The sequence below is a fragment of the Polypterus senegalus genome, chromosome 10, assembly GCF_016835505.1.
Source record: "Polypterus senegalus isolate Bchr_013 chromosome 10, ASM1683550v1, whole genome shotgun sequence".
Taxonomy (NCBI): Eukaryota; Metazoa; Chordata; class Cladistia; order Polypteriformes; family Polypteridae; genus Polypterus; species Polypterus senegalus.
The window spans coordinates 1,774,830-1,792,635 of NC_053163.1; the positions used below are offsets into that span (position 1 = coordinate 1,774,830).

The 17,806-nt window shown below is 39.8% G+C and overlaps 1 protein-coding gene across 1 annotated transcript; it reads right to left on the reverse strand.

Moving 5' to 3' along the window:
• Window positions 1-708: 708 nt before the first annotated feature.
• Window positions 709-17,785, reverse strand: bysl (bystin-like). Its single transcript, XM_039764800.1, has 7 exons — window positions 17,363-17,785; window positions 11,103-11,250; window positions 10,510-10,648; window positions 5,888-6,021; window positions 5,390-5,550; window positions 2,410-2,512; window positions 709-1,310 (listed from the first exon to the last, which is right to left on the reverse strand). The coding sequence occupies exons 1-7, from the start codon at window positions 17,628-17,630 to the stop codon at window positions 959-961; spliced, it is 1,305 nt and encodes a 434-aa protein (XP_039620734.1). The 5' UTR covers window positions 17,631-17,785; the 3' UTR covers window positions 709-958.
• Window positions 17,786-17,806: the final 21 nt, after the last annotated feature.

The following is a 17,806-nucleotide window of genomic DNA, read 5'->3' on the forward strand; positions in this document are numbered from 1 at the left end:
AGAACATGACATGTCAGAGTTAAAGCACTAACAAGCAATGAAATTAAATTAAATCGGCAAGGATTGTTTTCTAATCAAGCAACTGGGTTGGAACAAAAATCTGTAGCCACTGTGGCCCTCCTGGACTGACTTTGCCCAACCCCGGTTTTAGACTGTATATAAAATGGGGTATCCTTGCAACAAGGAGACAGGGTTCAAAGTCCCAGATGCTTCCTTTTTGAACTTTGCATTTTCTTCTGCATCTCTGCGTGGGTTTCCTCCCACAGTTCAAAGACATGCAGGTTCTGTAAGCTGGTGATGTTAAATTAGCCCCTGATATGTGTGTTTGTTTTTACCCTTTAATGGGCAGGAGCCATATCCAGGCCTTGTTCTTTCCTTGTGTCCAGTGGTTGCTGGGATTTGCACCACCTTCCACACAGTTCTGCTCTATAAGCAGGTTTTGAAAATGGATGAATGCAATGATATAAAATGGGACGAGATCTCAAATTGACTTAATTGCTTAAGTACACATAATATCCTACCATTTTAAAACGTCTACCTGAGTAGTTTGTTCATGGGGAAATTGTACTTTTACTTGAGTAGCTTTTCAGAAATATTTATACTTTTACTAAAGTATGACTGTTGAGCACTTTATACAACACAGCAAGCACTTTGTATTGATCTTACTTAAACATTTCTTGGAAACAGTTAACAAAATACATCTCCTAATTAAAAGAAAATCTGCCAATTTATTTTATATTACAAGTGAGATAATTACACAGAACCCCACTCGGGTTGGTATCTGCTAGGTTGCACAGTTTAGCAGCAGTCAGTTTCAACCATCAGTCCTTCAGTAGCTGAGAACTTCTGCACCACTTCAAGGTTACACATGACCAGAAGCAATACTTGACAGATGTAATGCGTTTGTGTGCTTTGTCTCTGTCAAATAACAATCACCTGCTCCACAATGTTATGTTGCTTACTCCATGGCCATAACAGGTTCAGCCGTCTCCTGATCCCGAGACTTGGAGTTGGCCAACTCTCTGCGTACTTCAGTGGAGATCTGTGGGTGGACGTGCACCTTAAGAAGGTCCAGCAGTGCAGCCTTCTGCTCAGAAGCCAAATCTTCTTTGTAACGTTGCACAAATGTGAGAAGGCATTGATGCCAGAGCACTGGCAGAGTCCTCTGGTCAGTTCTGAAGCGCAGGAAGTGATAAACCAAGGCATCAATGACTCGGAAAGGAAGGGCATATTTCTTATCAATAAGAAGACGCAGGAAGATGCTGTTGGCGCCATTGTACTCCATCTCAGCCAACTTCAGCATTGCTGCACTGTGAAATGAAGAAGAAAGCAAATTTTGGTTTTACAGTATTTCCTAAAATTCATCTCCAACAATTGTTGAAGGGTGAGCTGCAGGTTTTTCCTGCAAAAGTATATCTGAAATGCCCATAGTCAACTACTATACAAAATTTTTTGTACATAGCCAAGCCTACACACCTGCACATCAACAGTACATGCCAGGTATATCTACATAGCAGCTTGAATAATGTTACTGCCAGAATGTTAAAAGTCTATAAGTGGTGCATTGGGCATTATTCTATTGCCATGAAGCCGGCGGAGGATTTACCACCAGTCTTAGCACTGCCAAGAATAAACCAGCTATCCCTATTATTGCTTTGCGCCCTCCCCCACCATAACATATTATCTGTGGTTTGGGGGGTGGAAAGCTTTAGATTCGCCAAACATTTCGATCTTTGGTTTTTGAAGGATCTCGACGTTTTAGGGTCCCCAATACCGAAAACATTGATATCTCAATGATGGGAGTGTGTCTGTGTGTCACAGTTTCTTTAAGACAGTCAGTCTAGAGTTAAAATGGCTGGCCGGAAAAATACCAAACTCGAAACTTAAGTCTGTCATGAGATGAGGATGTCCCCATTAGATTTTGAGCCAAATTGTGGAAGAGAAAGAGGCACTCTAGGGGAACCCTCAAATACTGTAATTCTGCAATTAATGATCAATTCTTCGTGTCAGTTGCTATTGTAATGACCTATTTTATGATAGATCAGAAAGATCAGTATATCAGAGTGGTAAATAATTACTGTAATGTTAGAGAATAGTTCAGGTAACTTGGTTTCTAGAGCGCAAAGCCAACTGACACTCACGTCCTAATTTTTTTTTTTAATTTGTAAGGAGCCATGGGCACCTGCTAACTGTGGCACACAAGCACACTAATCTATTGTCAGGTTCTGAGGTAAAGCAGTCAGTGACTAATTAACAGTCATTCATATAATATTTCTTGTTAAAAAAACAAGAAAATGGATGGATTATAAAATTCTGGTATACCGCTACAGAATCTTAAAAACTGACTAATTTCTTGAAGACATGTTTTACAGCTAACTGGTTGAGAATCCATTTGGTTATTTCGATTACCTGGAGTGTAGAACTGGGATTGAACACTTTGTCAGAATGCTGCCAATGATGATAGCTTCACGTAAGGAGCAAGTACCAGATTCACAGAGAGGGATCAGAATTCCTGCATAAGAACATACAATGTGAGTTAAAGAGTTCAGTAATTAGTCAGAATTAATTCTGATTAAAATTCCGATTTATGGTCTGTGCAACTAGTGTTGTATATCAGTAGTTCTCAAGCTCAGTCCTGGGTGCCCTTTATGAATGCAGATTTTCATCCTAATCAAATTCTCTTTTTAACTAGACTACTTTAATTAAGAACATGGTTATATTACAGTTTGCATGTTTTAGTGTCTTTTCTTCTAACTATAGCATCTTTACTTCTTCAAATTAAAGGTCAAGAAATTTCCGAACTAGGTTTGCCAATTTTTTTATTGGAATGTGGAAAGCAAGAGTGGTTTATATTACATGTGCATAATTTAATGTTGTTTATTTTCTGTTTTCAAGATTTTAACCATCTTCATTATTCTCAGTTTGCTTTTCCAAATATTTTGGTTATTTAAGCTGTTATTAATGGTGTGGGCATGCTAGTGGGTCTAACACTTAATAAGCCATAACCTTTCAGTTTTCAGTGTCATTTGCTCAGGTGTCTACAATGTTCTTCAGTGTAAATTAACATGATGCAATAAAGGGAAAAAACACAGAAAAAGAACTCAAATTAACAGAAAAATGGCAATATATTTCTAAGTCTTTGTCCCTAAGTATTTTTACATTTTTTATACATTTAAATCTCATACCACTGCTCTTTTCTGAATGTAAAATTAGGATAAAAGGAACAACAAATTAATCAATAAGATCACTAAGAGGTAAAATCACAGTGGGAGCTCCGGGACTGTAAGAGTATCATTTTTGTAGATTACAAGAATAAAGTGATCCCCCACTATATCACGCCCCACGGATTTTTCTGTGGAACGTATCTAATTTTATACGTACATTGTACACTATAGTAGACAAAGAGTTACAGTAACCAGATGATTTCTTACAAGGCCCGTTTTGGCTAAAAGAGAAGACTCAGCCAATCAGAGCGGGATTTTCATTCTCTTGGGCTCCGATTGGCTGCTGCTAACGTGGTATAATCTCACAAGAACAGCGAACGTGGATCCCCGACGCATCTCGGTTCTCTGCGTATAGCGAACCTTGCTTGTGGTCAGATTGTTGTGAGCAAACTTTTTGTTAACTTTTCGTTTTGTTTTAAGCCCTATGATGGCTCCCAAGCATCCTGCATCTTTGAAGCCTTCTGGTAGTAGTGAGCCTAAGCGCCAGAGGAAGACCTTGACCATTCAGGAGAAGGTAAAACTCCTGGATTCGTTTCAGGAAGGAAAGTGTTACGCGGACGTCGCTCGCCATTACAAGTTTACATGTGTTTAAAGCGTGTGGGAAGGGTATTTTAAGGTGTAAACTATACAAAAATGTTTATTCATATGGTCTTTCTATACCACGGATTTTCACCTATCGCTGATGGGTCTGGAACGTAACTTCTCGATAGGCGTGGGATCACTGCAAGTGTTTTGCTGTTCTGTTTTGAATATTTGCTACAGTTTTCCTTACTGACAGGTAATTTACTTATTAGAATACAATTCCTAAAATAAAAAAATACATGAAATGTTTTCCTATGTGTGGTTTAGATTAATTGATTAATAGCTTCCAGGTATGTCAAAGTGTACTTGCTATTAAAAATGAAAATAACAGTTGAAAGGAGGTTTTCATGTTCCCGTCATAATTTTAAAAACACACTAAATCCTGTGCCTATTTATCTTTCTTTTGCCAAGGCAGACACAATTACTTTTTTCTCTTAAATCTGTGCTGGAGACTAGACAATGAAAGTAACAGGTTTTAAAAACAAGCAGATTTACTAAAATATCTCTATTATTACATTTTTTCAGTTGCAGGTCTTGAAGTGATAATGGACATTTCACTTTTAGCAGTACCTAGTGGACAGGTTAGCGGCACTGACCATAATAAATTTCCCAGTCCATCTTGGTGGTGATCTCATCAGACCTGCCTCATCTGCAAAGAATCTTGGCATCATTTTTGATTCCTCCGTTTTGTTATTCCGCCCGCATAAATCACATTAAGAAACTTTCTTACTTTCACCTGCATAACATATCCCATGTTCGCTCCTTCCTCTCCTTTTATAATGGTGAGAAACTCGTCCATGCTTTTATCACATCCCGCATCGATTATTGTAATTCCCTACGGGCAGGTGCCCCTTATAATCTTATATCTCAGCTCCAGCTTATGCAAAACTCGGCTGCAACAGTCTTTACTCGAACCAGCAGCAGCGAGCACATCACATCCATCCTGCTCCACCTTCACTGGCTCCCTGTGTCTTACAGATTTGAATATAAAATCCTACTAATAACCTACAAAGCCTTAAATAACCTCGCCCCAAACTACATCAGTGACCTCCTCCATCACTATGTGCCTGTCCGCCCACTAAGGTCCTCCGATTCTGGCAATCTTGTTGTGCCCCACACTAATCTACACTCCATGGGTGACAGCAGGGCCTTCAGCTGTATGGCGCCCAGACTCTGGAATGACCTACCGAAATTAATCAGGTCAGCTGACTCCATGAATTCTTTTAAAAAACAACTCAAAACTCATCTGTTCAGGAAGGCTTTTAGCTCTACTTGACTTCATTCCCCTTCTCTCAGTTTACCTCTCTGTCAAGATGCTCATGTAACCTGTATGTGTGTGTGCTAGACCATCAATTATGTTGTCTGTTAGACTTTTCTTTGAATTTACTATCTTACTCTTCTTTATTTATCAATCTGGTTTAGTATAATGCTATATACCCCGCCGCTCTTTCTTAAACTCTATGAAGTGCCTTGAGCATGGGAAGGCGCTATATAAATAAAATGTATTATTATTTATTATTAAACTAAAGCTGGACTTAAGGGAAACCGCATAAGGCTAGGGGGAAAGTTAAACATGTCCTCACCTTTGAACCAAGCACCAGGCTTAAAGAGGCCTTTTTTCAGGGCACTGTATAAGTGAAAGTTGAGCTTCTTGTACTCTGTAATATCATCCTGAATTCTGGGTAACAAAACCAAGTTGAAGAAACGCTGGGCCATTCGTTCCTTCAGACTGGAAGTGAAGATTCTGTCACAAAGAAAAAAGCAGACATTTACAATGATGACTCAAAAACAGGTTAGAAGCACATAATGATACTAAGTAGGTCATGCAGCTGGCAGGTCAAACAGCACATCTCACTTCTCATGTGTGTCATTGTTTCTGGTGTAGAACCCATAGTGGAAGAGGAAAGTTATTAAAAAAAAAAAAAAAAAAAATTACAGAAAATCAATATGGCAGGACAATGACAAATACTGTTTAAGGCCTGACTCCAACTAACGTCTCACTCAAAGTAAGGCCCAAATTACATATAGCAGCTCATAATGACCCTATCCCCCTAAAAACAAACTTCAGAAATGCTGGTCACCGTGTTGCCTGGTACATAGCAGCTGCAGTCCAGGAGTCTGGTTCTGTAATGTACAGCACTTGCTCCCAGTTAGAGAGTGCTGGGATGACCTTGAAAGCTTTTGGCAACTTTCCACTTCTGTATTTAGACAGCACCTGGGTGAAGAAACAAAGAAAATGTCTGCAACCAGATTGCTCCATCAGTGACAGCATCATGTTTATCAAGGTTCAACATTACTCTGAACTGCTAACATGCTTTGGTGCTTCAGTTAATGCTGTCTAAAACTTCCAATGGTAAAAACATTATTAAAAGGCACTGCATGTCAGAAACATGTACACCCTAGCACTCTCTCAAAAAGGGTCCATTTTAAATGAACACAACCTTTCAATTATATAGAGTCCTTTGCATAGTGAATGCCATCCCAAGATACACTGCAAGTATAGTGCTATATATTTCAAGTGATTATGTGTATTTTTTTTTTTTTTTTACAGCTGGAGCACAGGCAGAGTAAATGACTTGCTCAGGGTCACACAGAGAAACAAAAGTTCAATGCCTTAGCCACACAATCTGCCAATTGAAAACTGCCAATCAACTTTTTTCATTCTTTTTTGCAAGGTGGGAGAAAACTTAGAGGAAACAGAAAGAACATACATACCGTGATTAGCCTAGAAATGAAATTTGAGTCAACACTGGCAGTGGTATAGAATTCACACAACTCGATTTTTGTTTTGTCAGAGGATGTTACTCCAGAAGTCTTATGATTTGTGCAGACACAACTCTAAAAACATTAGCTGTGTTGCCATGTCCTTTATGGAGCAAAAGAGCTGTTATCTAGATACACTTCCATGAATGCCATACATGTTTAATCTTCATCTGAGTGGAGAATTGTGAACTGTACAATTTACTATACAGATAATAAAGCTGTAGATCCCTGGTATTAGTTTTTGGCTTATTTTTACACTTTCTTAGACCATTATACTGTATTATCATTAAATGAATTTTCTGGGACATTTATCCTGGAGAAAACTGGTAACTTTCCAGAATGCTTTTCATCTGCACAGTGATAGATTTAATACTGTATGGACATTACCTTATAACCCTTTCCAGACTAAAGAATTACAAGTACCTGTCTGAGGGCACTTCTGATGCATTTTATTGTTGTCCTGAATGCTCCAGACATTACTGCCAAATGTTCTACTTTTATATGGGGGATAATACTCTTTGCTGCTGTGGGCTGGCACCCTGCCCGGGGTTTGTTTCCTTCCTTGCACCCTGTGTGGGCTGGGATTGGCTCCAGTAGACCCCCGTGACCCTGTAGCTAGGATATAGCAGGTTGGATAATGGATGGATGGATAATACTCTTTGATTCACTATTGAGGAATATTTGATCAGGAGCACCCGGCCTGAATTATCTTCAAAATTTTTAATGGAAGCTGTGAAGATATATACATTTACTTTTCACACATGGCTAGTTTTATTTTTTCTTGAATAAACAACAACATCTGTTATATATTTGTTACCCAAGATTAAAGTTACTTAATTTTAGGGCTTGGTGAGAAGCACAATGTTGTTAGTTATATTCTGCTATGTAAAGATATCGAGTAGAATGGCATCTACAACAATAATGCACACGTTTTAGTGAGCTTCCCCTTCCATATGATAATATTTATCTATCTAATGTTTTATCGTATTCATCCAAAACATCTCATTTATATGGGGGTAGTTTAAGGGCAGACTATAGAAAAACAAAGCAAATAAAATAGATCATATTTTAACACACAAATCCCTTTGAAGAAAAAAAAGAGAAGGTTCTCCTTATTTTATAAATTGAAAATACACATTTATTCTACTTAATAATACAAAAACAAATACATTTTTAATGTCAATGTGCAGAATTTTCTGTGCTTTTTTTTTTAGTAATTTGTTTTTACATTTACAGCCCTTGTTCTTCCCTATGGTCTTCACATTCTTTTCACATCACTTAAAGGGACCTTTCATTAAATTTTATGCAGTCTTCTTTACAACTTTTTTTAATTTTTGCAGCCGTCATTGCTCTTCTCTATACCTAAGACACATATTGACCACAGGCAACTACAGGTATTCCCCAAGTTTTGGACATCTGACCTACGACTTACGAACGGGGCCGCAGCTGTGACGCATGCGCCTCAGTAACTGCCGCTCCGTCATCTTCGGCTTGGGGACGCTGCAAGTAGTGGCTGGAGGGGGGCAATTTTGCTGCTTGCGCAGTGTAGTGTTCCTTGGGCGGCTCCCGGTGGCAAGCGGGGCCACAGCTATCGCTCATGTGCAGGACGAAAGCTTGATGGGGTGGTTCGCTGCCTGCCTATCACGCCGCCGCACCTACTGCTCCTGACTGGACGCAGGCTGGATGGAGCAGAGGGGGGAGTTTCACTTCCCACCCACCACACACGGCTGCCCTGTTTGTTTTCTAGTGATGCTGCAAGCATTGACCCGGTTGTGGCTGAACGGAGACCATTGAGGGTGAACGAGGCGGCAGGGGGTAGCTTTGTAGTGTGCCTCGGGTGGCTGCCTTTTGAATGGGGGTGGTGGTGGGCGATTCACTACCCGCCTTTGGCCGCACCGTGTTTGTTCTCGGTGGGTGGACGCTGCAGGCAGCATACTGTAGTGGAGGCAACTGTGTGGTAGGCAGGTGGTGAACCCCCCCTCACCACCCCCATTCATTCTCAATAGCAAGCCTGCTTGTACTGTTACGCACATAGCAGGAAGTTCTCTTGTCAGTACATCAGACATGTTGACGACGGGTACATTCGTGGTGTGATAGCGTGTACAGTGCTGTGCTGTGCAGAAGAACTCATCTTAACCTTTTGCCTTCACCCTTCTCTGAAACACAAATCTGAAGCAAGTGCTGGTGATACAGTAAAGAAGAGAAAAACCATCACCCTTAATAATAAAGTAGAAATAATAAAAAGGTCAGACAGAGGTGAATCTCCATCATTCATTGGCTGAGCACTTGGTTACAGTCGGTCAATAATAACATTTATTAAAATAATGTACCCGTTTCGACTTACATAAAAATTCAAATTAAGTACAAACCTACAGTCCCTATCTCGTACGTAACCTGGGGACTGCCGGTATTCCTTTTTCACTATTTCTTTAAAACAAACAGTTTAGCTTTCGGGATACATTCACAGACACATGTTCACCCTCACTGTAAAAACAAGAAAAACATGCTAACTCAACATAGAGACAGAGACAGAGTCAGAAGTCGAAATCAGGCTCCTAAGGCAATAACCAGCAGGTCAGGTCCGGTTGGGGAGCATGCACAGGTACAGCACATTGCCGTACCCACCACACGATGAAACAGCTCTGGATCCTGGTTGGCAACCTCCCAGGCAGACGCACAGTCCTGTCCCTCCACCCGGAAATGACCCTCTATCTGCCGCAGCCAGGCTTTACGTGGGTGTCCCCTTGGCCTGATGTAGCCATTTGGGTCTTCAACAATGAGGATCCCAAGAGTGGGGAATCGCACCACATGGCCATAGAGCAGTAACTGTTGCTCATTCACAATGCAGGTAATTTGTCACATTTGGGACTCCATGAGCAACCGCTTATATGAAACAAAGTCAAACCAGCGGTACCCAAGGAGTCTCTGAAGAGACACAGTACCAAAGGAGTCCAGTCTTCATCTCAGGTCACTGGATAGCGCCCATGTCTCACAACCATATAGTAAGACAGGAAGCACCAGGACACTAAAGACTTGGACCTTCGTCCTTTTGCATAGATATTGGGAGCACCACACACCCCTTTCCAGCGAACTCATAACCCTCCCATGCTCTCCCAATCTGTTTACTGACTTCACAGGAAGAGTCACCAGAGGCATGAATGTCACTGCCGAGGTAAGTAAACCTCTTGATGAAGTTGACACTCTCTCCGCAGACAGATACATTGCTGATGGCTGTGCCAAAGAGGTCATTAAAGGCCTGGTTTTTATCCAAGACACTCACAAGCCCAGACACTCACACACCTCACTCAGTCTCTCAAGAGACCCAATCAGAGCCTCCACCGACTCTGTGAAGATCACAGCATCATCAGCAAAATCAAGATCAGTGAATCTTTTTTCACCAACAGATGCACAACAGCTGCATAGATGTTTTGCCTCCACTCTGCACAACACTCACAATACCAGTGTACAGGCAATGAGCAGCAACAATAATCATTTTTCTGCCTGGCCTAAATGCTGTTAAGGAGTCTATGTGATTCATTTAAGCCCTTAAATTTGAATCTTTATTAGCACAGATAAATTACTGACCACCAGTGTTAAGATAAACTTCTTTGATAAAGAATCCTGAATTATGCATATTTGATTTTAATACAACACAGGCTAGTATTGTGGTATACTGTAGAGGCCAAGGCAGTTGGCTGACTTTAAACTAGAATTCTAGTTCAGTTTTCACTACTAACTCACTATGCAACAGTGGACAAGTCACTTAATCTGCTAGAGCTCCAACAGTAAAAATGTGAAAACGCAAGTTCCACACACTTAATTGTTATTGCAATAGAAAAGTATCGTTTAATACTTTGTCTTGTCCCAACTCCCCATATCACTTAATACTTTCTAAACTCTATAACTATTTATGCAGATGTTAGTAAAGGTCCCTTCTCACCTCTTTTACACCTCTATACACTTCGACAACCCTGGGATCCAGCTGGGCCATGGGTACTCCAGACACTTCAGACATTACAGTTTCTACCTCTGTCTTCTTCTCTGTGATTTTCTCCATTATAATATCAGCCAATGTCCGCCTAAACGGAGGAGAGGAAAAGTACAGAGTTTAGGACAGAAACCTTGATCAATGAAATACTGTATTTGAAAAGAAAAAAAAAATAACACACAAAAACAATTTAATTAATTTGTAAGGACACAAAATGACTTTATAAAATTCATATATTGCCCTTGTTGGTTCATGCAGTGTAATTCAAATTATCTTTAACAGCCAATTGTTAAAATGCTACTGGACTATGAAAAGCATGCACTCAGCTGAAGATTTTCATGGACTGGTTACCTATGCAAGCTGGGGCAGCAAGAAACCAATCCAGACCAGCAGAATTATTACAGGCAAGTATTACACAACCACTCTATTTTGAGTGTGACCACCCCCTTTCACTTCAAGATGTTCTACAAACATTTTTTTAGACACACATATGAGACAGATCAATAGTGAAAGAACATAATAGACAGCCATAAGAAAATCTGCACCTGACAGGGGGGTTCTTGTTCATAAACATCTCAATGGCTTTTTCATCTTCTGCATTAACTTCAACCTCTCCAATTCCATCCATTTCTCCTTCTTTTTGCTCCAGTGATGGCCACTCATCTTCTGAATCAGAGTCCTTAGAAGCAGATCCTGGATAAAACAAAATATCCTTGTTGAAAACATAAGTCTGAGAGAGAGAAACAACGGAAATATCAACAAATGTACTTAATGCATTAAATTTGCAGAGTAAATAATATCATTATCAAACATGTACACTGAGTTGCCAGTTTGTGAAGTGCAACCTCCACCTTCACATAAATTCTACATTTCAACACGTCAAAGTCATACCAATATTTAACCTTAATTTAAAAGAATTTAGGCAAAGGTGAATTGAATAAGAAATGAAAACAATGAAAATCTGATCTTACAATAATTTGTTCAATGAAAAAAATGAGCAGATATGCCATTTCCGTCTGTGGAAAATATTACCCCCTTTGGAAGAAACAACCTCAACTAGTCAAATCCTATAACCGTCTTCCAGTCTCTGACCTCAGCTGGGAGAAAGTTCTTCCCACTCCTCCATGCAGAATTATTTCAGCGGTGTGATGTTTGAGGGGTGTCTTGCATGCACTTTGGCTGTTTCAAATCCCTACATCTCATTTCGATGGGATTTAGATCTGGGCTTTTGAGAACCCACTATTTCCTTCTTTTTTGCCACTCCTTGGTGGGTTTGCTGGTATGTATAGAGTCACTGTCATGCTACAAGGTCCACTTTTGGTTGAGTTTTGACAGCTGGTGTCACATTATCCTCAAACTACAATGAAGAATTCATTATGATTCATAATTGGCCCCAATATGTGAATGAGTGGGTCAAGCTTTAGACTTCCACCTTAATAATGATGATACATTTTATTTATATAGCACCGTTCCCATGCCCATGGCACTTGTCCAGGATTTGACTGTCTGATCCTGAATTGGATTAAGTGGGTTTGAGAGCAAATTATGTGTGATGGTGACCAGCCACATCCTGAGCCTGCAAAGCAGTCCCAAACCATAAAATTTCCACGACCATGCTTTATAGCTGGTATCAGTTTCTTCAAGACAAATGCTGTCTTTGGCTTTTGCCAAATACGCCTTCTTTTACTATGGCCAAATAACTAACTATCTTTGCCTCGTCTGGACACAGCACATCATTCCAGAATCCCTGGCCTTGTCTAGGTGTTCATAAGGAAACTTTGGTCTTGCCCGGTTGTTCCTTCTGGTCAGGAAAGGTTTTCTACGGGCATACTTCTCATATAGACCTAATCTGTGTAGTCTCTCATTCTAGACTCATGCACTATCACAACAACAGCGGCAAGAAGTATCTGTCAGACCTGCAATAAAGTACTGGGGTTCTTGGTTCTTCCTCCATTTTGCTTTGTACTATTAGGCTGAACTTGCTGGGGTGGCCTAGCCAGGAAAAGCTGGCATTTGCTTGAAATCATCTCTAATTGTAGATGATCTTCTGGACTTTGAATTGGTTGATTTCCATTTGTTTGTTAATCCTTTTAAATTCTTTTCCAGACTTAGACATATGTAACCTTCTTTCTGAAGGCCTCAGGGAAAACCAAACAAAATGTATGAGGTTCAAATAAGTCAGGTTCAGGCAAAATTCTCTTTAAATATTTTCTAATCATCTCATCTGATGCACCCAATTCTAATTTTAGGTACTGTATGTGAGGTACTAAAAAATTTACTTAACTTTATCCACATTTGAAATTTGCATTTATGATTATTTAATTTACACAAATGACTATAAAATGTAAAAGTGGCATAATGCATGTTAGATGGGATCATCTTTACCTATAGATTTTGTTTTAATGAAGATCAAATCAATTTTGCGTTGATTTGTTAAATTTGACTTGACTGTATGAAATGTTACCTGTGTGGAGGACTGCCGGCTTCTCATGCTGGTCCTCACCCCCAGGCCGCTAGGAGGAGCTCTCCCGATAGCAGGATAGTGCCCCGAGATCCAGCAGGGCCTTATGGACTTTATAGTATTTATACGCAGCCCTGTTGGATATCTTGGGGACCACCAGGAGTCGCTGTGGGGGCTTATGGGCTCTGTGATGCCTTATGACCCGGGAGTACGTCACGATCACGTGACGGGAAGGAATGTCGTGCTCCCGGGTTAAAGTAATGGATTGATGGCTATAAAAGGGCGAAGACTCAGTCCAGACGGTGAGCTGTGCTGGGAGGGACAGGAGCAAAGTGTCTGGGCGAGGAGGAGTGATTAGTGTGCTATTTGATTATTGTTTATGAGTAGTGTGGAAGGTGCTTGGTGCACATTGGTGCTAAAAAATAAAGAGTCTTGGACTTTTACCTGGTGTCTGGAGTTGTACCTGAGGGTTCAAGGGAACACTAGCGCCCCCTACTGCCACACCCGTTTCTAATTAAAATCAATAAAAACACTAAATAAAATGAAGATCAAATCTTGGTATGTCACAGTTTTGTTAGAAAAGAAAAAACATTTAATTTGGAATACCTGTTTTCACATGTCTGTATATCACATTAAAGTGGTGTGTGGAATAAATCAGGTAGATCAGTACAGCGGGTATAGCCACTAATGTTCAATTAAGCACTGGTATGGAAAACAGACTGGCCTTAATGACTTTGAAAAAGTTTACTTATCACTAGACATGTCATTTTTTTTGGCATCTCCCAAACAGCTGTTGCTATGGGCTTTTTACACACAGCTGTTTTAAGAGTTTAAGAAGAATGTTGTGAAAGCCAAATAGCTACCAGTGACAGACAGGAGATCCTGGGGACCAAAAACAGCTTGTGACTCAGTGGGGTCAAACTAGAATAGTGAAAATTGTACTAGCAAACAAATAGTCCATAACCAAGCAAATCAAATGCAAACTCAATCTTACTGTATACAGAGTATACACAAGTTATCAGACTTTGTCTGGAACAGACAACAACAGCCATGTCGGGTGCTGATATTGACTTCACAAAATGAGTATGCACATCTCTAGTAGGCACCAAAGAATCAAAGTGGATCATTGAGAAGCTGAAAAAAAAAAGTTCCTTGGTATGCAGAATCCATGTTGTTTTTGCATCATGCCGATGAATCAGAATTTGCTACAATTAGCACGAGTCCATGGAGCTAACCTGTTTGATGTCAAAAGTAATAGACTGGTGGTGTGGGAAATGTTTTCTTGGAACACACTAGGGTCCCAATACTCACTGAAGAACACCTGGACAGCAAGGTGTATCTAAATATTGTTGCTGACCATGTTCATTCCTTCCTGTCTACAGTTTATCCACACTGAGATGGATACTTCCATCATAATTACGCACTCCAATTGAAACACACATATGGTTCTGGGAACATGACAGTGAGTTTTCATCGTTTCCATAGCCTGCACAGTACCCAGATCTCAGTCCTGCCAAGCATCTTTAAGATGTTCACAGCAAAACAGTGCAGCCATCATATCTGCAACAAGTATGCAATAAGTAAGTAATTTCTGCAAGGTACAACAATCCTGATTAATGCATCAAAGCAAGTAAGGGGGTATAAAATAATGTCCACTGAAAAAGCCAGTTTGTGAACTTGTTCAGCTCTCCTGACAGCAAAAATGCAAATTAGGTTCATCCATGAGAAATCAACAGGGTCCTCCAGACTAACCATCTCCGATATGCTTCATACAGTATGGAAAAAATGCTTTGTTTTTTTACCCAAAAACGTGCGTGCCAAATTTTAGGCTTGTATCTTCATTAGTTTCTGAGATATGGAGGTCCTACTTTTAAAAATGAATGTACTCTACTAAAAACAATGACAATGTTCCATAAGTCATAACGTTTAATTTGTTAATGCTAGATGCATGACATTTTCAGGGATCGTTCATTAGTATTATATTTCTTTAATTTCTACAATAGTTACTTCACGGTTCCAGATTTGCCAAATTATGGCTTGCTGAAAAGTGTATGAAAAAATGTATTTTACATTGTACAGCAACTTTGGCCGTCTTGTACTCTGAACTAAACCACATTAGATCTTTCAAATTTTGATAGGTATTACTCATGTTATAGTTCTTCTTTAGCAACTAGGTGTCTGTCTGAAAGAAATCAAGCTTTCTGATTTATGAGGCATTAAAAATGAAAAAAATAATTTGATACCCTTAAACATTTTTTAATAGTTCTTCCAGTCCCCACCATGCACACCATTGCTACAACATATACAACTTCTATTACTTCAACTGGAATGGCTCATGACAAGTCCATCTCTGACCATCAGTTCGGGCTGTCCATAACTGAAGACCAAGTGAGGAGACAACTGATGAAGCTACACAAAGGATAAATCACAGGACCAGATGAAGTCTGGACCCACTGCAGTTTGCATATTGAACAAAGGATGAAGTAGAGAAGGCAGTTATCGATCTGATTCACAAGGCTTTCTCTTACTTGGAGAAAGCTGAGACTATGGTGAGGATTATGTTTTTTGATTATCCAGTGTCTTCCATACCAGCCAGCCATAACTGCTAAAGGATAAGCAGGCAGATGAGCTTGTGGTGTCCTGGATAATGGACAGTCTGTCTGGCAGACCATAGTTTGTGAGGGTCAAGGACTGTATTTCTATTACAGATGTAAGCAACACTGGAGCACCACAAGGAACAGACCTGTTTCCTTTACTGTTTACTCTGTACTACTCAGCCTATAAATATAACGGCAGGACATGTCACATGCATAAATTCTTGGATGATTCTGCTCTTAATGGATGTATCAATAAGGGGAACAAACAGTTTAGCAATCAAGTGGAGAACTTTGTTTCTTGGTGTGGAAAGAATTGTCCGCAAGTCAACATTTGCAAAACCAAGGAATTGGTTATTGACTTTTATTGCACTTGGGGGGTCCACATCAAAGACAGACTAGACTGGTTTCGTACCACAAAGGAACTACATAAGAAAGGGCAGCGCAGACACATTCTTCTTAGAAGACTGGGGGTAGCGACATCCTTCAAATAATCTACAACTCTGCGACGACCGGTTCAATTTTTATACGATGTGATGTGGTGGGCTGGTAACATCAGTTCAAGAGACACCCATCAAATCAACAAACTAATTAAAAAGGCAAGCTCAGTTATGGAACACACTCTGGACACCCTGAAAGTACTAGCGGAGGAGAAAATTACAACAGACCAGTGTGTCATTGTGAACAATGCTGCACATCATCTTTCTAAACCACTAATACTGAAGTCTTTCAGCCAACTAATTTCTCAGCAGAAGTGTGTCAAGAAACGGTATCGGGACTCCTTTACACCTGCGGCAATACACCTTTACAATACTTCAATGACTGTAACTGTCAAGTCAGACATTTTCCTTTCTTTTTAAATTTGCCTTTTTTCTCATTCTGGTGTATGATCAGACCAAGATCTGATGTACAGTAGTTTAGTATGGAGCTATATAGGGCTAAAGTTTTTCAAAGCACGAAAGATTTAAAAAAAAAAAACACGATATCAGCAAGCCATAAATAGGCAAACACGCAACTGTGGACCAACTATTGTAGACGTCATTGACATCTAACAGTAAACAGTAATCCCTTAAAATGTAAAACATCTAGCATTAACAGTTTAAAAGTTATGGCGTAAGGAACATTGTCATTTTTAGTAACACTCGTTTTTAGAGTAAAATTACAAACCCCACAATTATTTTCAGCGAGTATGAAGCAAATCGAAGATGATCAGTTGGCAACATTTTTTAAAATCTGTTGAGATGACACGGATACACTGAATTCTATTGTTCAGATTGCTTCGAAGTTTGCGTGGAGCGTTCACCACAAAATCTGCCATTGAAACGAAACCCGTTAAACAAATAACTTATTTCGTAAGTTCTCAGAAAGACATGAGCATCAGAACGGAGCCAACTTCATAGGCAGGATTTTGTGTTTTACTGTAAGGAAAAAAACTTTTGTGTTAAATGCATTATATATTTGTAAATAATAGGACACCGTTATGTCGACTGGACCTGCCAGAAAACTGTCTAAACAAATAATGCAAATAAAACCATATTCTCTACAGTAAAGAATACGGATGGGCTTATACAAACATACTTTGTGGCTACATGCTGATAATTTACCATTGTGGGGTTTGAAGCCTATAAATTGTGTGGATGTAGCGTGTAAAAAGCTATAAATAAACATATTAAATTTGTAAACTAATGTGTTACTGTTATAACTGTGATCAGCTATAAAACCATAAGACGGTCTTAATTAAGTCGCTTACCCAGAACTGTAGTCTGAGTCTTCTTCTGTTTTCCCTTGGATCCCAGTCCATATTCTGTTTCTAACTCTTCCTGCTGAATGCGAGCTTGTTTGAGGATTTTACGAGACAACTTTTCGTCTACATATTGTTCATCAACCTCCTCTCGTCGATCACGGCTCTTCAGCCGGACGCTGGGCCTTACCGAGTCATCTTGCAAAATCTGGTCGGCAAGTGCAACGTGTTTTTCCCTTTCACTGCCAATTCCTTTGGCCTTTTTTACTTTAGGCATATCTTTAGATGTTTTTTTCTCGTTGGTGTACTGTAACTATTATATTCGGAGGAAGCAGTCCACAGTTCAACTCACTTGCATGATCGGTTCAACTCCACAGCACATGCGATCCAGCATGGGACTATAAGAGCACTATTTTTGCCCATTACAAAAATGGCGGAATAACACCTTATAAC

Bases quoted from the DNA above. Each gene is read 5' to 3' on its own strand.
- bysl (XM_039764800.1), bottom strand. From the start codon at position 17,630: ATGCCTAAAGTAAAAAAGGCCAAAGGAATTGGCAGTGAAAGGGAAAAA. The intron at 11,251-17,362 runs GTAAGCGACTTA...TGTTTTATCCAG, and splicing joins GACTCAGACTACAGTTCTGG to GATCTGCTTCTAAGGACTCT. The intron at 10,649-11,102 runs GTGCAGATTTTC...TCCTCCGTTTAG, and splicing joins AACAAGAACCCCCCTGTCAG to GCGGACATTGGCTGATATTA.